Source organism: Sorex araneus, chromosome 2 (genome assembly GCF_027595985.1).
Source record: "Sorex araneus isolate mSorAra2 chromosome 2, mSorAra2.pri, whole genome shotgun sequence".
Lineage (NCBI taxonomy): Eukaryota > Metazoa > Chordata > Mammalia > Eulipotyphla > Soricidae > Sorex > Sorex araneus.
Window position 1 is genome coordinate 68,386,615 of NC_073303.1, and position 20,160 is coordinate 68,406,774.

Genomic DNA, 20,160 nt, shown 5'->3' on the forward strand with positions numbered 1-20,160 from the left:
CAAATGCAGTGATTCTTTATCTGTCCCTCTTCTTCTGGTTTATTTCACTCAGCATGATACTCTCCAGGTGCATCCATTTATAGGCAAATTTCATGATAGCCTTTTAGGAAAATATGGACATTCCTCAAAAAACTAGAAATTGATTGAGCTCCCATTTGACCCAGAAATACCACTTCTGGGAATACAACCTGGGGGTCCAAAAACGCACAGCAGAAACACCATCTGCACTTCTATGATCTTTACAGCACTATTCACAATAGCCAGAATTTGGAGATAACCAGATAACAGACAGAGAGAGAAAACATGGTACATCTAGAGTACACTATTAGGAAAAATGAGGTCGTGAAACTAAACAGTCTTATTCTGTTTTCCTGGCTCATGTTTACAGCCAGCAGATATTTGTCATCTATTCTATTCTTTTCTGGGTGCCCTTTGCAAATCTTTTGTATTCTAAGACCCAAGGGCATATTTTACCAAAGGGCACATCCCAACCTTAGTTTTTTCCCTTCCCAGAGTGATAAATTCCCATGTGAAGAGAAAGAGCAAACTGATTTCAAAATGCTAACAGTTTTGAGAGAAAGTACAATGGAGAAGACTAGTAACTCTTCCACTAAACCTCGAATGCCAATTACCGAGTTAATTCAACTCTGTCATTTCTCTCAGTTCTCTGGAAAACATTTACTTTCTTTCATCTGTGGCTATTTCACCGACACTTAAAAAAAAAAGTCATACAAATATTTACCCTTGTCCTGACCACAGTCCCCCAGATGAGACATGCTGGGGCTTGAGAAGAATATTTTCACTTCTTATTGTCTTGAGTTTATGTAAAATAGAACTAGCTTGTTATTCTTCCAGAGTATTCTAAGCCATGTTTATGTTCCCTTTCAGTATATTTAATATAACAAGACCTGCCTTCTGCCAGGCACCCTTCTGAGCTGTTACACATAGTAACTCGATCCTACAAAATACTTTCTTATGAGATAGACTTCTCCAGATGGGTATTTATAAGTTTACAAATGCGAAAAATGAGACACAAAGAGATTATGCCAAAGGCCATGTAAGTGGTAAGTCAGAGAGCGTGAAATCAGACCGAGGCACTCTGGCTGCTGACAGCCTGGTCGAACCAGCTTCCTTGGTCCCAGGCCCTTGCTCTTCCTTTACCTTTTTTCCTCCCCTTCCCTTTCAGTCTACTGCAGGCTCCTGGCCTTTACTCCTCCTTGTCAGAGGAAGACTTTGGTCTCTGTTGTTGAGACACTGAATCCTCAGTTTGGGGTTTGTGCCCCTTTCCGCACTGTGCACCACCCCAGTAATCCAAATCGTGGCATTGCCCAAATCAAAGTAAATTTATTACAATTGGGATGAAATCATTTCAATGACTCTTCCTCTCTGCAAATAATGATTCTGATTATTTCCTTATCGGCTGATCCCTCCTCTCCCTTGCTCTGCCAAAAACACAGCCATCTCTCAAAAGATTTGAACTATTCTCTCTCTCTCTCTCTCTCTCTCTCTCTCTCTCTCTCTCTCTCTCTCTCTCTCTCTCTCTCTCTCTCTCTCTCTCTCCCTTCCTCCCTCCCTCCCTCCCTCTCTAAGTTCATGAAAGGAGGCAAAGAAACAATACAGGGGTTAAGGTGCTTGCCTTGCATGGCTGACCCTGGTTTGATTCTGACATCACATATGATGCCCTGAGCATTACACTACCTCCCCCCTCAAGGTATGTCATGATCTGAATGAGGTTAGGGAAAGGGAATCTATCTGGTTGTAGATTATTTCAAAGGTCAGGGCAAGGTGTAGTGGAGGAACTGGGTATAAAGTGCTCTGTTAAAAATGTTTGCTTTTTAGTATCTGTATTGCAAACTATAACACCAAAAGGAGAGAGAGAGTTAGAGGGAATGTGCCTGCCACAGAGGCAGGGGGTGGGGCAGGGTGCGGGTGGCGGGAAGGATACTGGTGGTGGAGAATGGGCACGGGTGGAGGGATGGGTACTGGAACATTGTATGACAGAAACAGTAATCACGAAAGTTTGTAAGTCTGTAACTGTATCTCACGATGATTCATTAAAATAAAATTTAAAAAGAAAATGTTTGCTTCTCGATTAATGAAATACAGTAGGATCTTGGAGAGCGGAAGAATTGGGTGGGTTCAACAGGCATTTCAGAAAGAACAGTGGACTGGACTTGAGGCAACTCAGATAGGGAGACGGTAGAGAAGGGAGTTAAAAATATTATTTGGGACCTGAACGATGATAATGAGAGCATCGTGATCTGAAATAGGTTTACCTGAATCAGGGAGAACAAAAAAGTTCATTTCAGAATCTTTGTCATCATTCCAGTCGAGACGTCCATAGCTGGGAAACCGGGCACATCATGAGCTCCCCGCAAGCGCCTAGCAGGGCACCCCGGGTTACATCTCCCACTCATGACAGCACCCCGTCACGCTGAGGGGACACGCTCTTTATACTGCACACGAGGCGGCACCTGCCAGAGTATTGGGGGAATCCGATCCTCCCCAGCCCCATCAGAGGTAGAATGTGGCTCTGACTGGAACGCTAAGGCGCTGGGGAGGTGACTCAAGCGGGCCGTAGAATCCTGGCTGGCACATGAGAGGCCCAGGGATGGACCCCCCCCCCACCCCACCCCTGTGCCTGAGCACCACTGGGAGTGCTCCCGGGGCAGCAAGGAGGATGGCCTAATCCCAGTCAGCAGCAAATGACTTTTCTTTATTACAGCTAAAGATTTCCAGAAAATGACAAAGTTATGAGTTATGTGACTCTGTGCTTGAACTAGCTTCACATTATTGTTTAAATAACAGTTTCGTGCAACCTTGAACCCAGTCGCTGTTCGTCGGTGCAAAGGCGTCTACAACGCCCGTTGTTATCCGCAGACTGAATGGGGAGAGCGCGAAATTGCTCGGAATGTAGCCCCTAAAATCACCCTCTCCAGAGGACATACATGCCTGTCCAGCGGGCAGGATGCTTGTCTCGCCCTCGGCCACCCGGTTTCGATCACCAGCAGCCCATGTGGTCCCCTGAGCCGGCCAGGAGTGATCGCTGAGTGCAGAGCCCAGAGGACCACCGGGCGTGGCCCCCAAACAAACAAATAGAAAAAAAATCTGCTCTTCCAGGTAGAACGGAGAAGTACCCGGGGAAAGACGGGCCCTAAGGCAGCACCGACACGTCTTGGAGGCAGGAGAGCCTAGACCAGTGCCGTCAAAGGGTCGGGAAAGCAGTGCCATGCAGGTGTTTCGGACCCGCGCCTGACACGGATGACGCAGATCACACACTGAGCCCCCAGCTCGGGGTCTGCGCCCCGTTCCGGACTGCGCATCACCCCAACACCCCAACTCGTGGCACAGCCCAGCAGAGCCCCCCGGTGAGCAAACGCCTTCTTGCCAACTTCGCCGCAGCCTGAGCCTCCTCCCGAAAAGCGGGATCCTGGGGGTGGGGGGTGGGGGGGCGCGAACGATCAGCCCCCCCCGCACCCCCATCCCGGGTAGCCGGGGCGCCCCCGCCGCCGGGGCCCGTGTCTGGGCAGCCCCGGGCTGAGGGGGGGGGGCGAATCCAGTCCGGGTTTTGTGGGCGCGGGCGGGGAGGGGGGCCCGGGGGCTGCGCGGAAGGGCCCGCCGGGAGGGGGGCGGCGGCGGCGGCTGCAGACGCGCCGCGCTCGGCTCGCGCCCGGGGACGGCGGCGCTAGGCCCGGAGCGCGCGGGCCCGGCCGCCGGCCGCATGGAGCAGCGCAGCGCGGCCCGCGGCTCCCGGGCGGCGGCGGCGGCGTCGGCGGCCGCGCGCGCCGCGCTCACACCCCCCCGCGCCCGGCGCGCCGCCCCGCCGTGAGCCCCGCCGCCCGCCCCGGCCGCCGGCGTCCCCGCGGGCCGGCCCCGCGCCCCCGCCGCGCCCCGGACCCGCGCCGCGCCGCGCGCGAGCAGCAGCCGCCGGCATGCAGGCGCGCCGCCTGGCCAAGCGCCCCAGCCTGGGCGGCCGCCGCGGCGGCACCGCGCCGCCCGGACCCCCCGCGCCCGCCGCGGGCCCCGAGAGCTGGAGGCCGCCGCGGCCCGCGCCCCCGCCGCCCCCGCCGCCCGCGCCGCCCGCGCCGCGCGGCCACGGGCCCGCCCCCCCCCGGGCCGCCGCCGCCGTGTCGCCGCCGCCGCCGCCGCCGCCGCCGCCGGGGGACGACGATGAGGACGGGGAGGGCGGGGGCCGGCGGCGCCGGGGGCTCGGCCGGGTGCCCGCCAAGCCCCGCGCGGCCGCCGAGGAGGAGGAGGAGGAAGAGGAGGAGGAGGACGACGACGACGACGAGGAGGGGGTCGTCGAGGTGGTGGACGGCGACGACGACGACGACGACGGGGAGGAGCGCTTCGCGCCCGTCGGCCCGGGCCGCGCGGTGCCCAGGGGCCCGGCCCGGGGCGCGCCCAAGGTGCGTGCGGGGGGCGGCGGCGGCGGCGACGCGCGCGGGACCCGCGGGACCCGCGGGGACGGGGCCGGGCTCGAACCCGCGGCCGGGGCGGGCTGGAGGGCGCGGCGCCCGGCCCCGGCCCGGAGGGGTGTGTCCGGGGCCCGAGCTCCCGGGGCGCCCCGGCCGGGCGTGTGCGCTCGGGCGGGAGCCGGGGCAGGGCCCCTCGCCCCCCGCAGGCGGAGGAAGTTTGGCGCTGGGACGGGGTGGGCGCCAGCTGGAGCCCGGCGGGAGGCTGCAGTGTGCCCGGAGCCCGCGGGGGCGACCCCCTTCCCCGTCTTTGGCGGGCTCGCCCAGCCGTTGGCAGGGAACGGGCTGCCAGCCTCCCCTGTCAATCTCTCACCGGTGTCTTCAGCCCAGAACAATTGCTCATGAGTTTCTGTCGCGGGCGCTGGGGAGGGAGCGAACCCGTACGCCCAGCATCCAGCCCAGCCCCCAACCCCCTCCCCGCCAAAAAATAAAATAAAATAAAATAAAACTCCAAGCCAAAAACCAACATCAAAAACCAAAACCCAGATAGCCCCAAGCCCTTGGTTTCTGCATGCATTTTGCTGTCAGTTTTTTTTTTTAACTGTACCCCTGCCTGGTCCCCCTGTTTAGCTCAACATTGCTTAGCTCTTTTGTTGTGTATTCTAATGACTGCGGATTTTGAGGATTAACATTCACAATTCTGCTGAGAATTCTAAAGAAGCCCCTTGTACCCCGGAGCACCTAGGGACCTTTCCGTTTGTGTATCTTCGAGAGATAAGGGGGTTATTATTACACAACGGACTGCCTGGGCTTTCAGGCATGCGATTGGACAAAGCAGACCACGTTGAGGTTCATGCACTGTGTATGTTGCTAAGAAGTTTTGTGGGTAGCGAGTGAGTGGCAAGCATTGGAGTGCGATTTTTCTCAGGCATGATTCTTACAACCCGCGGAATTCACAGAAGTTTTCGGATGATGCTGGTAGCTCAGGAAGACATAAATATGGAACTAAGTGAGCTTAAATGGGCACTCAAAAATGGATTTAGTTTGCAGAAGGAGAGGGAAGGTCTCTCAAAGTATGAAACTGCAGTTCCAAAGAAATGTTAAACATTAAAATTTTGAGTAGCGTCAGAGTAGATATGGACTCACGAAGAATCTTCCCCACCTTAGACCACCCTGGATGGAAGTGGCAGTTCTGGGGGTAACAAATGTTCAGTCGGGAGTCACATGGGATGATAGTTTTTGACAGTTGCTTGTTGGAATTCTGACCGCAACCGAGCTCATTATCACAGGCTGCCAAAAAGCCTGCATTCTATGGCTGTGGTATAGAGCTGGGTTCGGAATTAAGTTACTTGGCATCATTGACATTGAATAACCAGAATAGTAAGGTGCCCTAGCTTTTTTTTTTTTTCTAGAAATACTGAACTTATTTCTTGTGGTTAGACCACTGGTTGTACAATTTGTGATAGAAAAAAATGGGCTTTTATTCTCTCTGGTTAAAGCAAACTTTGTGATTTAAAAAATATATGTAGAGAGAAACCGAATAGGCCATGATAAATTACATTACCTATCACCTATCACCTATCATCCCATTGCTCATCAGTTTGCTCGAGTGGGCGCCAGTAAATCTCCATTTGTCCCTGTCGCGTGCGATGTAGTCCAATGGCGTCCGCTCGCTCTGGGAACACGAAAAACCTCAAACCGTTCGTATAGGGTCTTGACAAAGAAGTCTGACCAGCTTGTAGGTGGGTGGCCAGGCGTTCCTTTGATGGTTCACTGCCTCATCGTGATGGGGGAGGTGGCAACAGTGCCAACCGGCAAAGAGTGAACCAACAGGTGCTGCCCAGAGACACAGGCAGGTGCGTGTTTGTCAGCGTGCAGAAACTACATTAAGAAAAGATTTTTCTTAGTGCCAGATTTCTGTTAATTTTTCTTCAAATGGATTTGTAAATGGATTTTATTTTGGCACAGCAGGTAGGGCGTTTGCCTTGTATGCGGCTGACCCAGGTTCAATTCCTCCATCCCTCTCAGAGAGCCTGGCAAGCTACCGAGAGTATCCGCCCACATATCAGAGCCTGGCAAGCTCCCCATGGCGTATTCGATATGCCAGAGACAGTAACAACAAGTCTCAGAATGGAGACGTTACTGGTGCCCGCTCGAGCAAATCGAAGAGCAACGGGATGACAGTGATACAGTGAAATAAATTTTTAGTTTTCCATGATGAGTGTTTAACATATAATTTTAATTATTTTTTCACTGCTATAAAGTCCTTTTTTTTTTCTTTTTGGATCACACCCCATGATGCACAGGGGTTACTCCTGGCTCTGCCCATGGCAGTGCTTGGGGGACCGTATGGGATGTTGGGAATCAAGCTGAACCCAGGGGTTGGCCCCGTGCAAGGCAGACACCCTACCCACTGTGCTGTCGCTCCAGCCCCTAAAGTCATATTGATAGAGCCGCTGAAAAGATTTCCAAATGAACTATAACCGAAGCATTTTGTTTTAACCAACGGAATAACAAGTTTTTTTGATAACATTTCAGATTATCAGTTTTCAGATAATGCATATAAGATCACTATATCACTGTATCACTGTCAACCCGTTGTTCATCGATTTGCTCGAGCAGGTGCCAGTAACATCTCCATTCGTCCCTGTCGCGTGCTAGTGTAGCCCAATGGCGTATTGGGGGCTCTTTCAGGATCAGGGGAATGAGGACCATCATTGTTACTGTTTTTGGCATATTGAATACTCCACAGGTAGCTTACCAGGCTCTGCCCTACGGGTGGGATACTCTCGGTAGCTGGCCGGGCTCTCCGAGAGGGACGGAGGCTTTTGGGGTGGCCTCTAATCACCTTTACAGGTGTTCCCAGTCTACCGAATGTAAGCTTTTGGTTGACTGGCATGTTGTAACAATCTGCACACTGACAAACACACACCTGCCTGCATCTCTGGGCAGCACCTGGGACATCTGCGGCCTCGGGTTGATCTTCTTGAGGTTGGTGGAGTGCACCCGGAGATTGTTGAGCAGCTGGCAGAGCAGGACCCTATCTCGGACGATCTGTGCCAGGTTGAACACCTGCGCCGAGTCCCAGGTCACCTGGTGACCTGGTGGTTGGCTGACAGCACCCCACAGTGGATGAGCCACTGTGCACACTGCCACCACAGCTCTGCATCGGCGGAAGGCTGTGACTTGGCCTGGCTGGGGCAGGTGGTGACGCTGTGGCCAATGCCGAGGTTTCTCTGTGCCCTGCCAATGCCATTCTGTTTGAATCTTGTAAAACAGCCGGTGACGTCCATCAGGGATCACGCATAGAGTTCCAGCAGGGTTCACGCGTAGAGTCCCATGCCTGGCGTGCTGGCCACACGTTTTCTAAGGCGAGATGGTGAGCTGGGTTCGGGCAGCATTGGCACCATTTTGCCTCCAATCAAATACGGTGTGGTAATTATGGAAAATTAGGAATATGTTCACTCATATGTGAATCTCGGCCCGAGTGTGTGAAAAGCGGCCTGGAGAGTGACAGCGCTTGGGTTGTGGAGGTCGGCTGCTGGGACTGGGTCCCTTGGGGCAGGGAGGGCTCTCATCCGCCCCACTCTGGGGTGCCCCAAGTGAGGAAAACAGCCTGGAGTGGAGTCCGGTGGCATGGTTATGGGGGCCTCATTTTATGCTCCCTTTTGGGAGAAGCAGCCTTGTGATTTGGATGGTGGCTGATGAGATTATCTGGTGCCGGCAGGAGGTGGCTTATGGGCATGACCCCTGGGCCGCTGGAGACTGGGGGAAGCAGGCAGAGGATCTCTGCTCCCGGGTCCCGTTGAACCCAGAGTCCAAGGTCACAAAGTTCCGCATTACCTGGGTTCCGTGGGACTTCACTCATGCGTGAGGCTCGGCCCGAGCATGTGAAAAGTGACCTGGAGCGTGGTTGCGGTTGGGTTGTGGAGGTCGGCTGTGGGGGCTGGGTCCCATGGGACGGGGAGGGCTCTCACCTACCCCCTCTTGGGGCGCCCAGAGTGAAAATGCATGTAAGATAGGATATGTAAATACATATACCGCTATATTTACTGTCTTATGCAAATGTTTATTGAGCACCTGTTGTGTGCCAAGTGCTGTAAAGCAGTAAGCACCTTCCTGAGCACTTACAGGTAGCGAAAGGAGTCAGAAACCCCAGCGAGACCAGCAGGGAAAGCTGGTGCCTGAGATTCCGATGCATGCTCAGAGGAAACAATGATGTCTCAGACTCAGGGAGGAGGAAGAGACAGCCTGCGGCGAGAAGGCCTTCCTGGGGAGGGGACGTTTGAGCTGAGATAGGAGACGACGCTTTGAGAGATATTTCCAGGCTGGAAAGATTTCCAGGAAATATTTGCCTCTAACAATTGCTGGGGAGGTGGTGAGGAGGGAAATCTGAGAGCATGGCTGGAACTTGATAGCCGCCATAGGCGTCCCGGGGGAAGAAGGCCTGGCCGCAGGGAGCCAGCGTGCCTCTGGGAGGAGGGTGGACTCCCCAGAGCCATTCCGGCTGCTGCGTGTTTCTGTCTGCCGAGGGATGGGGCCTCTCAAGTGGTGCTCAGACAGCCACAGGGGGGTGGGGGGTCCTTCTGGTGATACTTGGTTATTCAGCCAGCACTTCGGTGCTTGGGCCCAAGTGTGGAGCCCTGCTAGGACCCTGTGGTGTGGGGCTCCCTCAGGGCCACCCCAGGATGCGAGCCCTCTCCCCAACCGCCAGCCCCCGTGCGTGGGCTCGGAGAGAGCTGCTTGGCGCTCTCGGTGCGTGCCCAACACGGGAGAGAAGCTTCGGCTGGGGGGAGCTGGGGGAGTAGACAGGTTCGGGGTGGAAGGTTAAAGGAGCCTTTGTGCCGATGGGATGAGAGAGAGGAGGTGCGTGAAGGCAAGAGAGACCCCCAAGTGAAGTGAGGAGTGCCGTTGGCTGAGATCGGGGAGATGGGAAGCACTACAGATTTTTGTGATGGAAAAACAAAAAAATCCAGTCTTAAAAAAAAAAAAACAACCTTTGAAGGGGGCTGGAGTGATAGCACAGCGAGTAGGGCGTTTGCCGACCCAAGTTCGATTTCCAGCATCCCATATGATCCCCTGAGCACTGCCAGGAGTAATTCCTGAGCGCAGAGCCAGGAGTAACCCCTGTGCATCGCTGGGTGTGACCCCAAAAGCAAAAAAAAAAAAAAATCCAGTCTTCTGTTTTGGCCATGGTACATCTGGGAAGAGGATTAAACCTTTAGATAGAGATGCAGTTAGGCAGATCTCTATCTCAGCTGCACACTGGAATGTGCAGCTGAGGTGTGGGGGGAGAGAGACAGAGACAGAGAGACAGAAAGAGACAGGACACAGAGAGACATAGAGAGATACAGAGACAACACAGAGAGATACAGAGATAGGACACAGAGAGAGTCAGAGAAAGACAGACAGAGAGACAGACAGAGCACAATGAGTCGTTAACATGTTGAAGTCTCTCTCTTTTTTTTTATTTTTTAAAATTTTATTGAATTACCGTGAGATAGTTACAAGCTTTCATGTTTGGGTTACAATCTCACAGTGATCAAACACCCATCCCTCCACCAGTGCACATTCCCCACTACCAGTATCCCCGGTATACACCCCCTTTCCCACCCTCCCCCCTGCCTCCATGGCAGACAATACTCCCCATACTCTCTTTCTACTTTGGGGCATCATGGCTTGCAACACAGACACTGAGAGGTCATCATGTTTGGTCCATTATCTACTTTCAGCACACATCTCCCATCCCAACTGGTTCCTCCAGCCATCATTTTCTTAGTGATCCCTTCTCTATTCCATCTGCCTTCTCCCCTCTGCTCATGAAGCAGGCTTCCAGCTATGGGGAAATCCTCCTGGCCCTTGTATCTACTGTCCTTGGGAGTCAGCCTCATGTGATGCTACCCTACACTCCCCAAATGACTGCAGTCTCTCTATGTCTGTCTCTCTCTTTCTGACTCATTTCACTTAGCATGATAACATGTTGAAGTCTCTTAAAAATGGACACAATGGAAGCAGAAGGCAAGGGCGGAGACCTTTAGCGCAGACTGGGGCGCTGCTTTGTTGAGGTGGGGCAGTAGGGGGAGAAGCAAGCCAAGATAAATGAGGAGCAGCAGCTGGGTAGGTTAGAGAAAAATGACAAAAAAATGAAATTCAGTGAGAGGGAGGTAAGCTCTCTCCAGTGAGCCAAGAGATAGGCTGGTTCTCAAACGAACTATATGGACTCAACCGGGCTGTGGAATAACGTAAGGATGAGGCGGCTCCGTTGGGTCGGATAATATGGAACTTCTGGGTGTCCCTAATCATAGACTGTCAAGCTGGGACTGTGACTAGAGTAGCTGAACTGGCAGCGGAGAATGCAGGAGGGCGGATGAAAAACTTTTACTAGGTTCTGTTGGAAAAGAGAGTGCAGAGAAGGACGAGTGAGGGCATGTGGTCTAGATTAATTGATTGATTTTTTTTTTTTTTGCTTTGGGATCACACACAGTGGTGCATAAAAGCTGCTTCCAGTTCTGCGTTCTGGGGCTGCAGCCAGGGTGCTTGGGGCACCGGGGCCGTGCTCTGTGCTGCAGCTGGAACCCAGCCCCCCGCACCCGGGGCACGCACTCAGCCTGCTGCTGCGTCTCTGGCCCTTATTTAATTGTTTAATAGTATGACACAGTTGACTCTAGGGACTCTGCTCTCAGGGAATGATACGCCCGAGAGGGACTGTGTTGGTTCTCTGTTGTGTAATAAACCACCACAGACCCTTTCCTTTTCAGTGCTTCATGGTCTCTGCAAGTTGGCTTAACTGGGTGCCTTGAGGTCCCTATAAGAGCCACCAATATCACCAAAGAGGTGACAGGGGACGAATGCAATGCCCAGCTCACCCTGGTTGTAAACAGAATTTACTGCCCTGCCCCTGTAGGTCTGAGCTGGCTCCAGCTTCCTGCTGGCTGTCACTCTAAGGCTGCCTGAGCTCCTAAAGAGCCTCTCCGCCACCCCCGGCGTCTCCGCCCCTTGTTTACCATGTGGCCTTGAGTGGCTTCTCACAGTCCACTGCCAGGTGAGGGCCCTTCAGTCAACAACAGACCACAGAGTGATAGCGGCCAATGTGTATGTATGTATCTGTGTCCCTAGGTGTGTAGGACACTGTATCACTTAAAATTGTGCGATTACATAATCTGAAGTTTGTGCGATGATGATGAAATGGCCTGAAAATACGTTTTTTTTACCCCAGACCATGTATCAGCCATTAAGCAGTGCCTTAATGGCTGAGCCAGCAAGGGGACTGTTCGTGCTGGTCACTAGCAAGATGGAGTCTCACCTGTGCTCTGGAATAACGGTGCAGACACTGCATCGTCTTGGCTGTTCTCGGCTGGTTAGAAGCGAGCCACCCATGCACAACAAGGGTGGGAGAAATATGAGGGCATGTTTACCAGGAGGTGAGGACAGCGGGCGCCACAACAAGAGGGATACTTGCAGGCTGCGGGGCCTTGGATTAAACCATCGGGGAGGGGGCCTGGACCAGGGTTGGACTTTGATAGCAAAGGTCATTCTTCCACGAAAATCGGGAGAAGGTAGAGGAAATGGGTCCGGATACAGGTAGTTTTATGTCGGATGATGGTCAGAGGAAAAAAGTAGCACCTGTCCGGACGATGGCTTCTGCTTTTCCCAGGCAACAGAAGGGAGAGTCACCAACTAAAATTGAAAGAAATTTGAAGTGCTAAAGACAAGAAATAATATATTTGGGGAGAGTAAGAGAGGTAACACACTGTGGAGGTCAAACAGGGCTGCCAGATAGATGTAAGAACCCATTGATATTTATGGTTCTGTATTTAAGGTACAAGCAAACTTTCTAGGTTGGCTTAGTTTCCCACTTCATTCTTTTTGCTCTCACACAGAGTGATAATAATCAGAATTGTTCTAATAATGTATTAATTGCCTACCAGCATTGGGACACGTCTAAGTGTCTAGTCTCATTTAGCCATCATCATATGTTTATATTCGTGGATAATATTATATATTAAGTTTTGTATAGCACTAATGTATCCATAAGGGCTGGAGCGATAGCATTGCACGCAGCTGACCTGGGTTCGATTCCTCCATCCCTCTCAGAGAGCCTGGCAAGCTACTGAGAGTATCCCGCCCACATGGCAGATCCTGGCAAGCTTCCCATGGTGTATTCGATATGCCGAAAACAGTAACAACAAGTGTCACAATGGAGACATTACTGATGCCCACTCGAGCAAATCCAGGAACAACAGGACAGTGCTACAGTGCTAATGTATCCATAGGCAGTATGTTACAATTCATGAAACATGAAACTATTGTGTTAATTCTATACAGGCAATAAACAGCTTACTTATAGATTGACACTGGCTGATACTGGTGTGTGCCACAGGTGGCTCACACATGAAAGTGCTTTAATTAGCACAAATTGTAGCACCGTTCAGTGTGTTAAAGATCCACAGTTGTTCGGTGCAGTGCAGAGGTGTGAGCCCTAGCATTTGCTTCAGAGCTGGCAGGCATCCTCTGACTGCAGTGCACTGTCTGCTTTCTTTCATTTGGGAGCCTTATCTCGTGGTACTCGGGGGCTCCTCCTGGCTCTGTGCTTGGGGTGTCATTCCTGGTAGTGCTGGCAGGGGACCATATGCAGGGCCAGGGACTGAACCGCATTAAGCTATCTCTCTGGCCCTGCACTGTCTCTTGTGGGCAAAGCAAAGTTCAGGAGGGATAGGATTTAGCCACGACGGATATAAAGAGAGAAATACATTGTTGAAGAAGTTGGCACTGCTCTGACTAGAATGATGGATTTTGGGATCTTAGTAATGTGGGCACAAAAAATGGGGTGAGAGCAAGTGAACAACTCATGGGACAGTGGATTGGAGAGGACAAGGAATAAACTAAAGAAATAAAAAATGGAAACAAGGGTTGGCGAGATAGTTACAAGGGTTGAGACACTTACCCAATACTTAGTCACTCGTGGTTAGAATCCCAGCACCTCATATGGGCCTCAGAGCATCCCCCGGGGTGAGCAAAGAGCCAAGACTAAACCCCTACATACAGCTGGATGTGCTCCCAAAATGGGGAAAAAATAATTTTAAATATAAAACAGTTGGGAGTCCCAAAGAGCACAATACGAACAAATTTTACTGAAAACGACGAGCCAGGAAGTGTACTGACTGCTTCATCCAAAGAAAGATCTCATGGGAAATGATGAACTGGAACTTGAGCATGGACACAGTGTAAGTCATGAGGCCTAAATTGAAAAAGTTATTAAATAAAAAAGTTATGACTTGGGTGGTCCAGAGTTGATAGTACAGTGGGTACGGCGCTTGTCTTGCACACAGCTCGCCTGGATTTGATCACTGGCACTCCTCACGGTCCCCTGAGCCTTCCAAGATTGAACCTGAAGTACATAGCCAGGAGTAAACCCTGAGCACTGCTAGATAATGTCCAAACCCCATCCCCCTCAAAAAAAAAATATGACTTGGGTATCAGTGTAGCTCCTAATACCTAACTAGACCTTATGGCAAAGTGAGATCATGGGCCATGTCTATAGCTTATACTTATGGTCATTGATCTGAAATCTCCCCTTATTTATTTGGGTTTTATATGCTCATTGGATATGCCAAAAACAGTAACAATAAGTCTCTCAATGAGAGATGTTACTGGTGTTCACTCGAACAAATCGATGAACAACGGGATGACAGTGACAGTGAGGTATTTGGGATAACTATGGAAGTACAGGAGTGGATGTTACTAAATATCAGCGATGTATTAGCTTGATTACCTAACGGACACTAACAGACTTTAAATAAGACCGCAGGAAACTGTTTTACAAGGTTTTTGGTTCTGATCAAAGGAAGCTTATACAGTTATTGGATTCCACCCTCCCACACTCCCAAGCCGCTAATTAGCCTCTTAGGCCCTTGCAGGAAGAACTTTAAGTAGCACAGTCAACAATATCTCCAACCAGAATTTAGTGGGAAAAGAAAAATAGGGGGAGAAAGGGTTAAAAGTAAAATCTGTTGTCATCAAAGGCAAAACAAAAGGGAATTGAGACAATGAGGCCCCAGACTGTGCTCTTTGATACGGTGGCATGTGGAGGGCAAGACCTGAGGAATCTGAAGGGATTGATAAATCACTGGTGTAACAAATGTAGGAGGAACCTAGACATGAGTGACTGCTAGGCATTCTGTCAAGATTGCGTCTGTTGGAAAACTGGGGAAAAAAGCTTCAAAATGAGAACAATATACGTCTAAGTTCCCTCATCAAGGGCCCAATAAATATTAATCAAATAGAACCTGCTTCTGGTGTGCCAGCTCTTCGGAGATGGTTAACACATCCATTACACTATCTCTTGAATATCAGATGACTTGAAGAAGCCTTTGGCAGGGAATGTGCAGCCAACACTGAATTCCAATTTGCTAACAAGTATGTGTCTTGCAAATGGTCTGTGTTGGCTCAAGCAAAAGGCATGTGCTTAAGATACCAGACAAAGTTGTCATTCACTGCATCGTGCACTGCTGGAGTTGGGAGGGAAACGGAGATGATCTGGTAACCCAAGAGTAACCCAAGAGCCTCGTTTGACTGCCTCGAACACTGAGCTTGTGCAAGGCGAACTGCTTTGTCCAGCAAAGGCTGCTCAGCATGTTAGGGGAAGCCAGGATCAGTGACCTGGACAGACACCCCCCAGGTTGTCACCCTCTTTCTGGGATGACGCCTTATGCCTGGGGAGTGAGCTCCATTTCACTCCTAGTAGCAGGTAGAAAAACTGTGCTTGTATGAAGCCTGCTCCCAGCCACTCCTTATTTTACTCTCAGAGTGTCCTTCATAAAGTAAGTCATGTGGAGGAGAGGTGGAACCGTCTGTGGTCTGTGAATCCTTCTTGGTCCGGTCCCTTCTCCCCGTGCAGTTTCTGAGGGATACGTGTAGTGAGGAGGATGATAAGGGAGAAGTGAGTTCATTTCATTGTGAGTTGAGTGCCCGTAATCCTGGTACAGTGCTCCAGGTAAACTGGGCGAGAAGTAATTTATCCTCAGCCTTTAATTAAAAAAAAAAAGTCTTATTCTTTTTACAGGTATACACATAAAAATTAATGTTACGAATAATTCTATGTTGATACATTAAAGTGTCATGAAATAGATAAATCCTACAAATGTACAATTTTGTAAGATTGAGGAAAGGAGAATTAAGAAAAATCTAAGGGAAAATCTAAATAGGCCTATTAAAGTATAAAAGCATTTTATGCTTAAAAGGGAATATTGCTTTATGTCAGAAAGTATTATAGATAATGCTGTGTCTGCATTAATAAATAAAGTATGTAATAAACATCCTTATAGATTTAAAAACATCACCTGTGTAGACATAGAATATTCAATATAGATGTCAATTCATTATTGAAAACTAAATCCCTTAGCAAGCTAGGAATAAGCAGCAACTTTTCCTCATCTATGGAGGACACCCACAGACACCTGAGTGAATGCCATTCTTAGTGGCAAAGTGCAGAAACATTTGTGTCTTTTTCAAACAAGTTCCTTTGCTGCTTCTTGTGAAACTCACTTCAAGGCCAGGAACTCCCTCAGCTGCTGCAGGCAGCTTTGTACCATTCCTTCAGACTTTTCAAACTCGAATGATAACATAACTGGGTGAAGTATTCTTGGTGTGGTGCTTATCTCATTGAGGGGTTTATTTTTTAAAACTGTATCCACATCCTCTTCTGGCTTGTAGAGTCTCTTTTGACAGATCTATGAATCTTGCAGGTTTTTCTTTGTACGTAAGTTTCTTTTCTGATTTTGCGCTCTCAACATTCTGTCTCTATTTTTGGTTTGTAGCATCCTGATTCTAATGTGCTTTGGAGTTTTTCTATTTGATTCTGTTTTCACTGGAACCCTTCATGCCTCTCGCATCTCGGTGCCTGCATTCCTCAACTCTGGGAGATTTTAACTACGATTCCTCCACCTCGTAGTTCTTCATCAAATTTGTCTTTCTGTTCTTCGGGCACTCCTATGGAGAATTCTTACACTGCTCCTCTTAAACTCATCAACTCATCCCACACTTCTCAGACTTTCCCACCTTCTGTGGTACTCGGAGTTTTCTTACTTCTCATCCTGGAACTCCTTGACCTATTCCTCAGCTGCTCTTTTGCTGCTATTCCTATTCCTCTTTTGCTGCTCAGACCGTCTATTGAGGGTTTTTTTTTTTTTTTTGGTTTTTGGGTCACACCCGGCGATGCACAGGGGTTACTCCTGGCTCATGCACTCAGGAATTACTCCTGGAGGTGCTCAGGGGACCATATGGGATGCTGGGAATCGAACCCGGGTTGGCCGCGTGCAAGGCAAACGCCCTACCCGCTGTGCTATCACTCCAGCCCCCTATTGAGTTTTTTCATGTCTTCTCCCATCGGCTTTGTTTCTGTCAGTTCTCATCGTAGTCTTCTCATTCCCACTCCTGTACTTGTGCGTGGCTACCTGTGGACTCCTTCCCTTGTGCTCACTGAGCATCCTTGACGTGGCGTCACTGACGTCATTCTCAGAGTGTCCGGACTTGCTCGGCTCTGCTCCAGCTTCCCGTGTCGTTATTTTCCGTCCTGCAGCTCGGTGGGCGTCTCTGCATCTCCCACCCCGTGTCCTCCAGGCTGCTGCTGTGCTGAGGGTGGGTCTTTGCCGGCAGCCCCCCTAGGAGTCCCGGCTTAGGCTGGGGGTGTTGCCCTTTCCTCGCCCTGCCTGTCCTCGTCCAGTCCGAGTTGGCCGAGTGTGAGCAGGGCGAGGCGCGCTGAGCCCGCGTGCTCCCGGGTGCGGTGCTGTGGTGGAGCTGCGCGCGGAGCCCAGCTGGGCGGGGTGCGGGGGGCGCATTGGCCCCCGCTTCTAAAGAAGACCCAGGGGTGGCCGCCAGGGGCCCGACCTGGCCTGGAAAGTCAGGCGAGCCCGCAGAGCGCCTGGCGGTACGAGCGGCCCGTGGAGAGGCGGAGGCGGGTTGGAGGCGGCCAGGACGGACACGTTTCTCTCGGCCCGCACGGCGGTGTGTGAGCACGGCGGCTGGCAGTGTCACTGGCGCCCCGCGGGGCATGCGGTGGCGTGCAGCGCCGGTGTCTGCAGAGCACAGGCGTTCCCACTCCAGCTCTCTCCTCGCACCCCCCCAACCTGGTAGATATTTATTGTGTTTATGTCACACCCCTAGTGCACATACGAGAAATAACCGTGATTAAGGCCTACTCTCTGTTCAGGCTGTCTGCATCTTAAATCCTTGCCACCATACCTATAAAGCATTTCCAAGCCTCCTTCCCTCCCCTCCCCTCCCCGCCCCTCCCCTCCCTTCCCCTCCCCTCCCCTCTCCTCCCCTCCCTTTCCCTTCCCCTCCCCTCCCCTCCCCGCCCCTCCCTTTCCCTTCCCCTCCCCTCCCCCTCCCCTTCCCTCCCTTTCCCTTCCCCTCCCCTCCCCCTCCCCTTCCCTCCCCTCCCCCTCCCCTTCCCTCCCCTCCCCCTCCCCTTCCCTTCCCTTCCCTTCCCTTCCCTTCCCTTCCCTTCCCTTCCCTTCTTCCCCTTCCCTTCACCTTCCCTCCCCCTCTCCTTCCCTCCCCTCTCCTTCCCTTCCCTTCCGGCCACCTTCCATCCCCCTCCCCTTCCCTCCCCTCCCCTCCCCTCCACTTCCCTTCCCCTCCTCCCCTCCCCTTCCCACTCCCTTCCCCTCCCCTCCCTTCCCCCCTCCATCCCCTCCTCCCCTCCCCTTCCCCCTCCCCTTCCCTCCCCTCCCCTCCCCTCCTCTTCCCTTCCTCTTTTAAAAAATCTCCATACTAGTATTATATTAGAGCTGCTGAGAAAGCTTACTTGGGAGTGACAATTTGGGACATGATTTTTATACCCTTTAAAACTGTAGCCACTGCTTAGATGAAGACGATGACACGGTTTAGCCAGGGGTGATTCCTAAACCATCAGTCAAACCCGACAAATAACCGACTCAGTGTTTTCTAGACGGAGGGGAAAGACGCGTGAGCGGGGGGATTGGCTTCTCAGGATTCCTAGAAGACTCTGCTTTCCAGCAGTTTCTGCATAGCGAAAATGACCGAACCCCCGAGTTTTGAGTGAGCGGACGTTACGGTCGGAACTTTGCAGTAACATGACAAGGGGGACCCTTCTGTGTGGAGGTGCCGGGAACCAAGGTGCAGAGCAGCAAGAGGGGGTGCGAGCCCGGGGCTGCTCTCGGGGCCTGACTCAGAGCCTTTCTCCACGCTGTCTGCCAGTTGCCAGTCGACACACTTGCTTTTCTTAAGTTCCTGTCATAATGGAAGATTAAATGAATGTAAAATTCCCCTGATTCAGACTAATTGGGGATGGCTAGTCAAAATAAGTGGATGTCAAAAAAGCTCCAACAGTTTAAATTAAGTTCAGTTCTTTAAAAGGCCGTATGCCTTGAAATCCCACCCGATGAAAGCCGCAGCACGGGTAATTCGAGTTCATTAGCGTGGCCTCCTGTGTGAGCTTATGGAGGAGATGCGAGAGAACAGGCCAGCCTCAGAGCAGGCCCCCCGCCCCCGTTTCCCTTTCTGGTGCTGAGGAAGCACAGGTTCCAAGTCCAGCTCTGGCTTCCCTCCCTGCTGGTTGCACAGCCTTGTTCCTTCATGTCTCTGTGCTCCGGTGCTCTGCACCTCACGTCTATCAATGAGACAGTGTTCTGTTCTTGCATTATTATTGGCTGCAGGTCAGAGACCTCCTGAGATTACATTTGGTTGGCAGTTTATTTCCTTCATGGTGACAGAAAGGACTCACAGCCAGTGATGCTCAGGGCTTACCCCTGGCTCTGTGCTCGAGGATCAATTCTGGTGGTGCTCAGGGAAGCTGTGTTCAGTGCTAGGGATCAAATCAGCATCAGCTGCCTGCAGGAGAAGCCCTGTAATCTCTGTAATATCTAACGGGCCCCTCAGAAAGGACTCTTGTAAATGTTTACGCAAGGATCTAGATTTTCATTTATTTTGACCATTATGAACGCCTCCTCTTTGCTTGCTGCCAAGGTATTTCAGAGCCTTGTCTCCTGAAGTGACGTCGCTCTGCTCGCTGGGCCGGCCATGCATTGTGCTTGAATCTGTTTCAGCCCGGGAGGCTGTGAGTCATTTATCTACTTCTGCAAAGAAGACAGACACTGGGCTGCTTCTGTCTGACAGAGCTATAGTTCTTATATTGAAGGAGACCTGGTAGCCATCAAAAGGGTGGGAAAATGTTTTCTAGACATATTGACGGTGTGAGCCTGAAACAGTAGCAACGCGGTGGTGCCACCTTCCAGCACCCCTGACTTGGCATTGGTTGAGACTCTAAGATGTGGTTTGCCATTCCAAAATTCCTCAGCTTTGACACGTAGGGGCCTTTCGTATTTTTAAATTAATATTTTATTTTGAGGGCACTCCTGATGGTGTTCGGGGCTGACTCCTGGCTCTGCGCTCAGGGATCAGTGCTGGCAGGCTCAGGGCACCATATGGGATGCCGGAGACCAAAGCCAGGTCAGCTGTGGGCAAGGCAAGCGCCCTACCCACTGGACCATTGCTCTGGCCCCAGGCCTGTTTTATTTTTGTTCGGTGAAGAATTCATTCTTTTTTTGGGGTGGAAGAAAGGAGGACTAGCACTCTATAAGTGAAACAGCTTGGGAAAATTCTAGTTAAAAACAGATGCAGTTTTTTTTTTAATTTATGAGATATTTTAAATAGGGGAAATTAGAAGGGTAATACAATACCCATATACCAATAAAGAGGTCACTGACCATAGTATGAAGGGGCA

The 20,160-nt window shown here is 51.3% G+C and overlaps 1 protein-coding gene across 1 annotated transcript in view; it reads left to right on the forward strand.

The window, feature by feature from the left end:
* The first annotated feature begins 3,932 nt into the window (after positions 1-3,932).
* Positions 3,933-20,160, forward strand: part of ZNF704 (zinc finger protein 704) — a 214,449-nt gene continuing 198,221 nt past the window's right edge. Inside the window, exon 1 of the mRNA XM_055124927.1 lies at positions 3,933-4,409. Within this exon, the coding sequence (XP_054980902.1) occupies positions 3,933-4,409 (477 nt within the window). The remainder of the gene's footprint in view (positions 4,410-20,160) is intronic.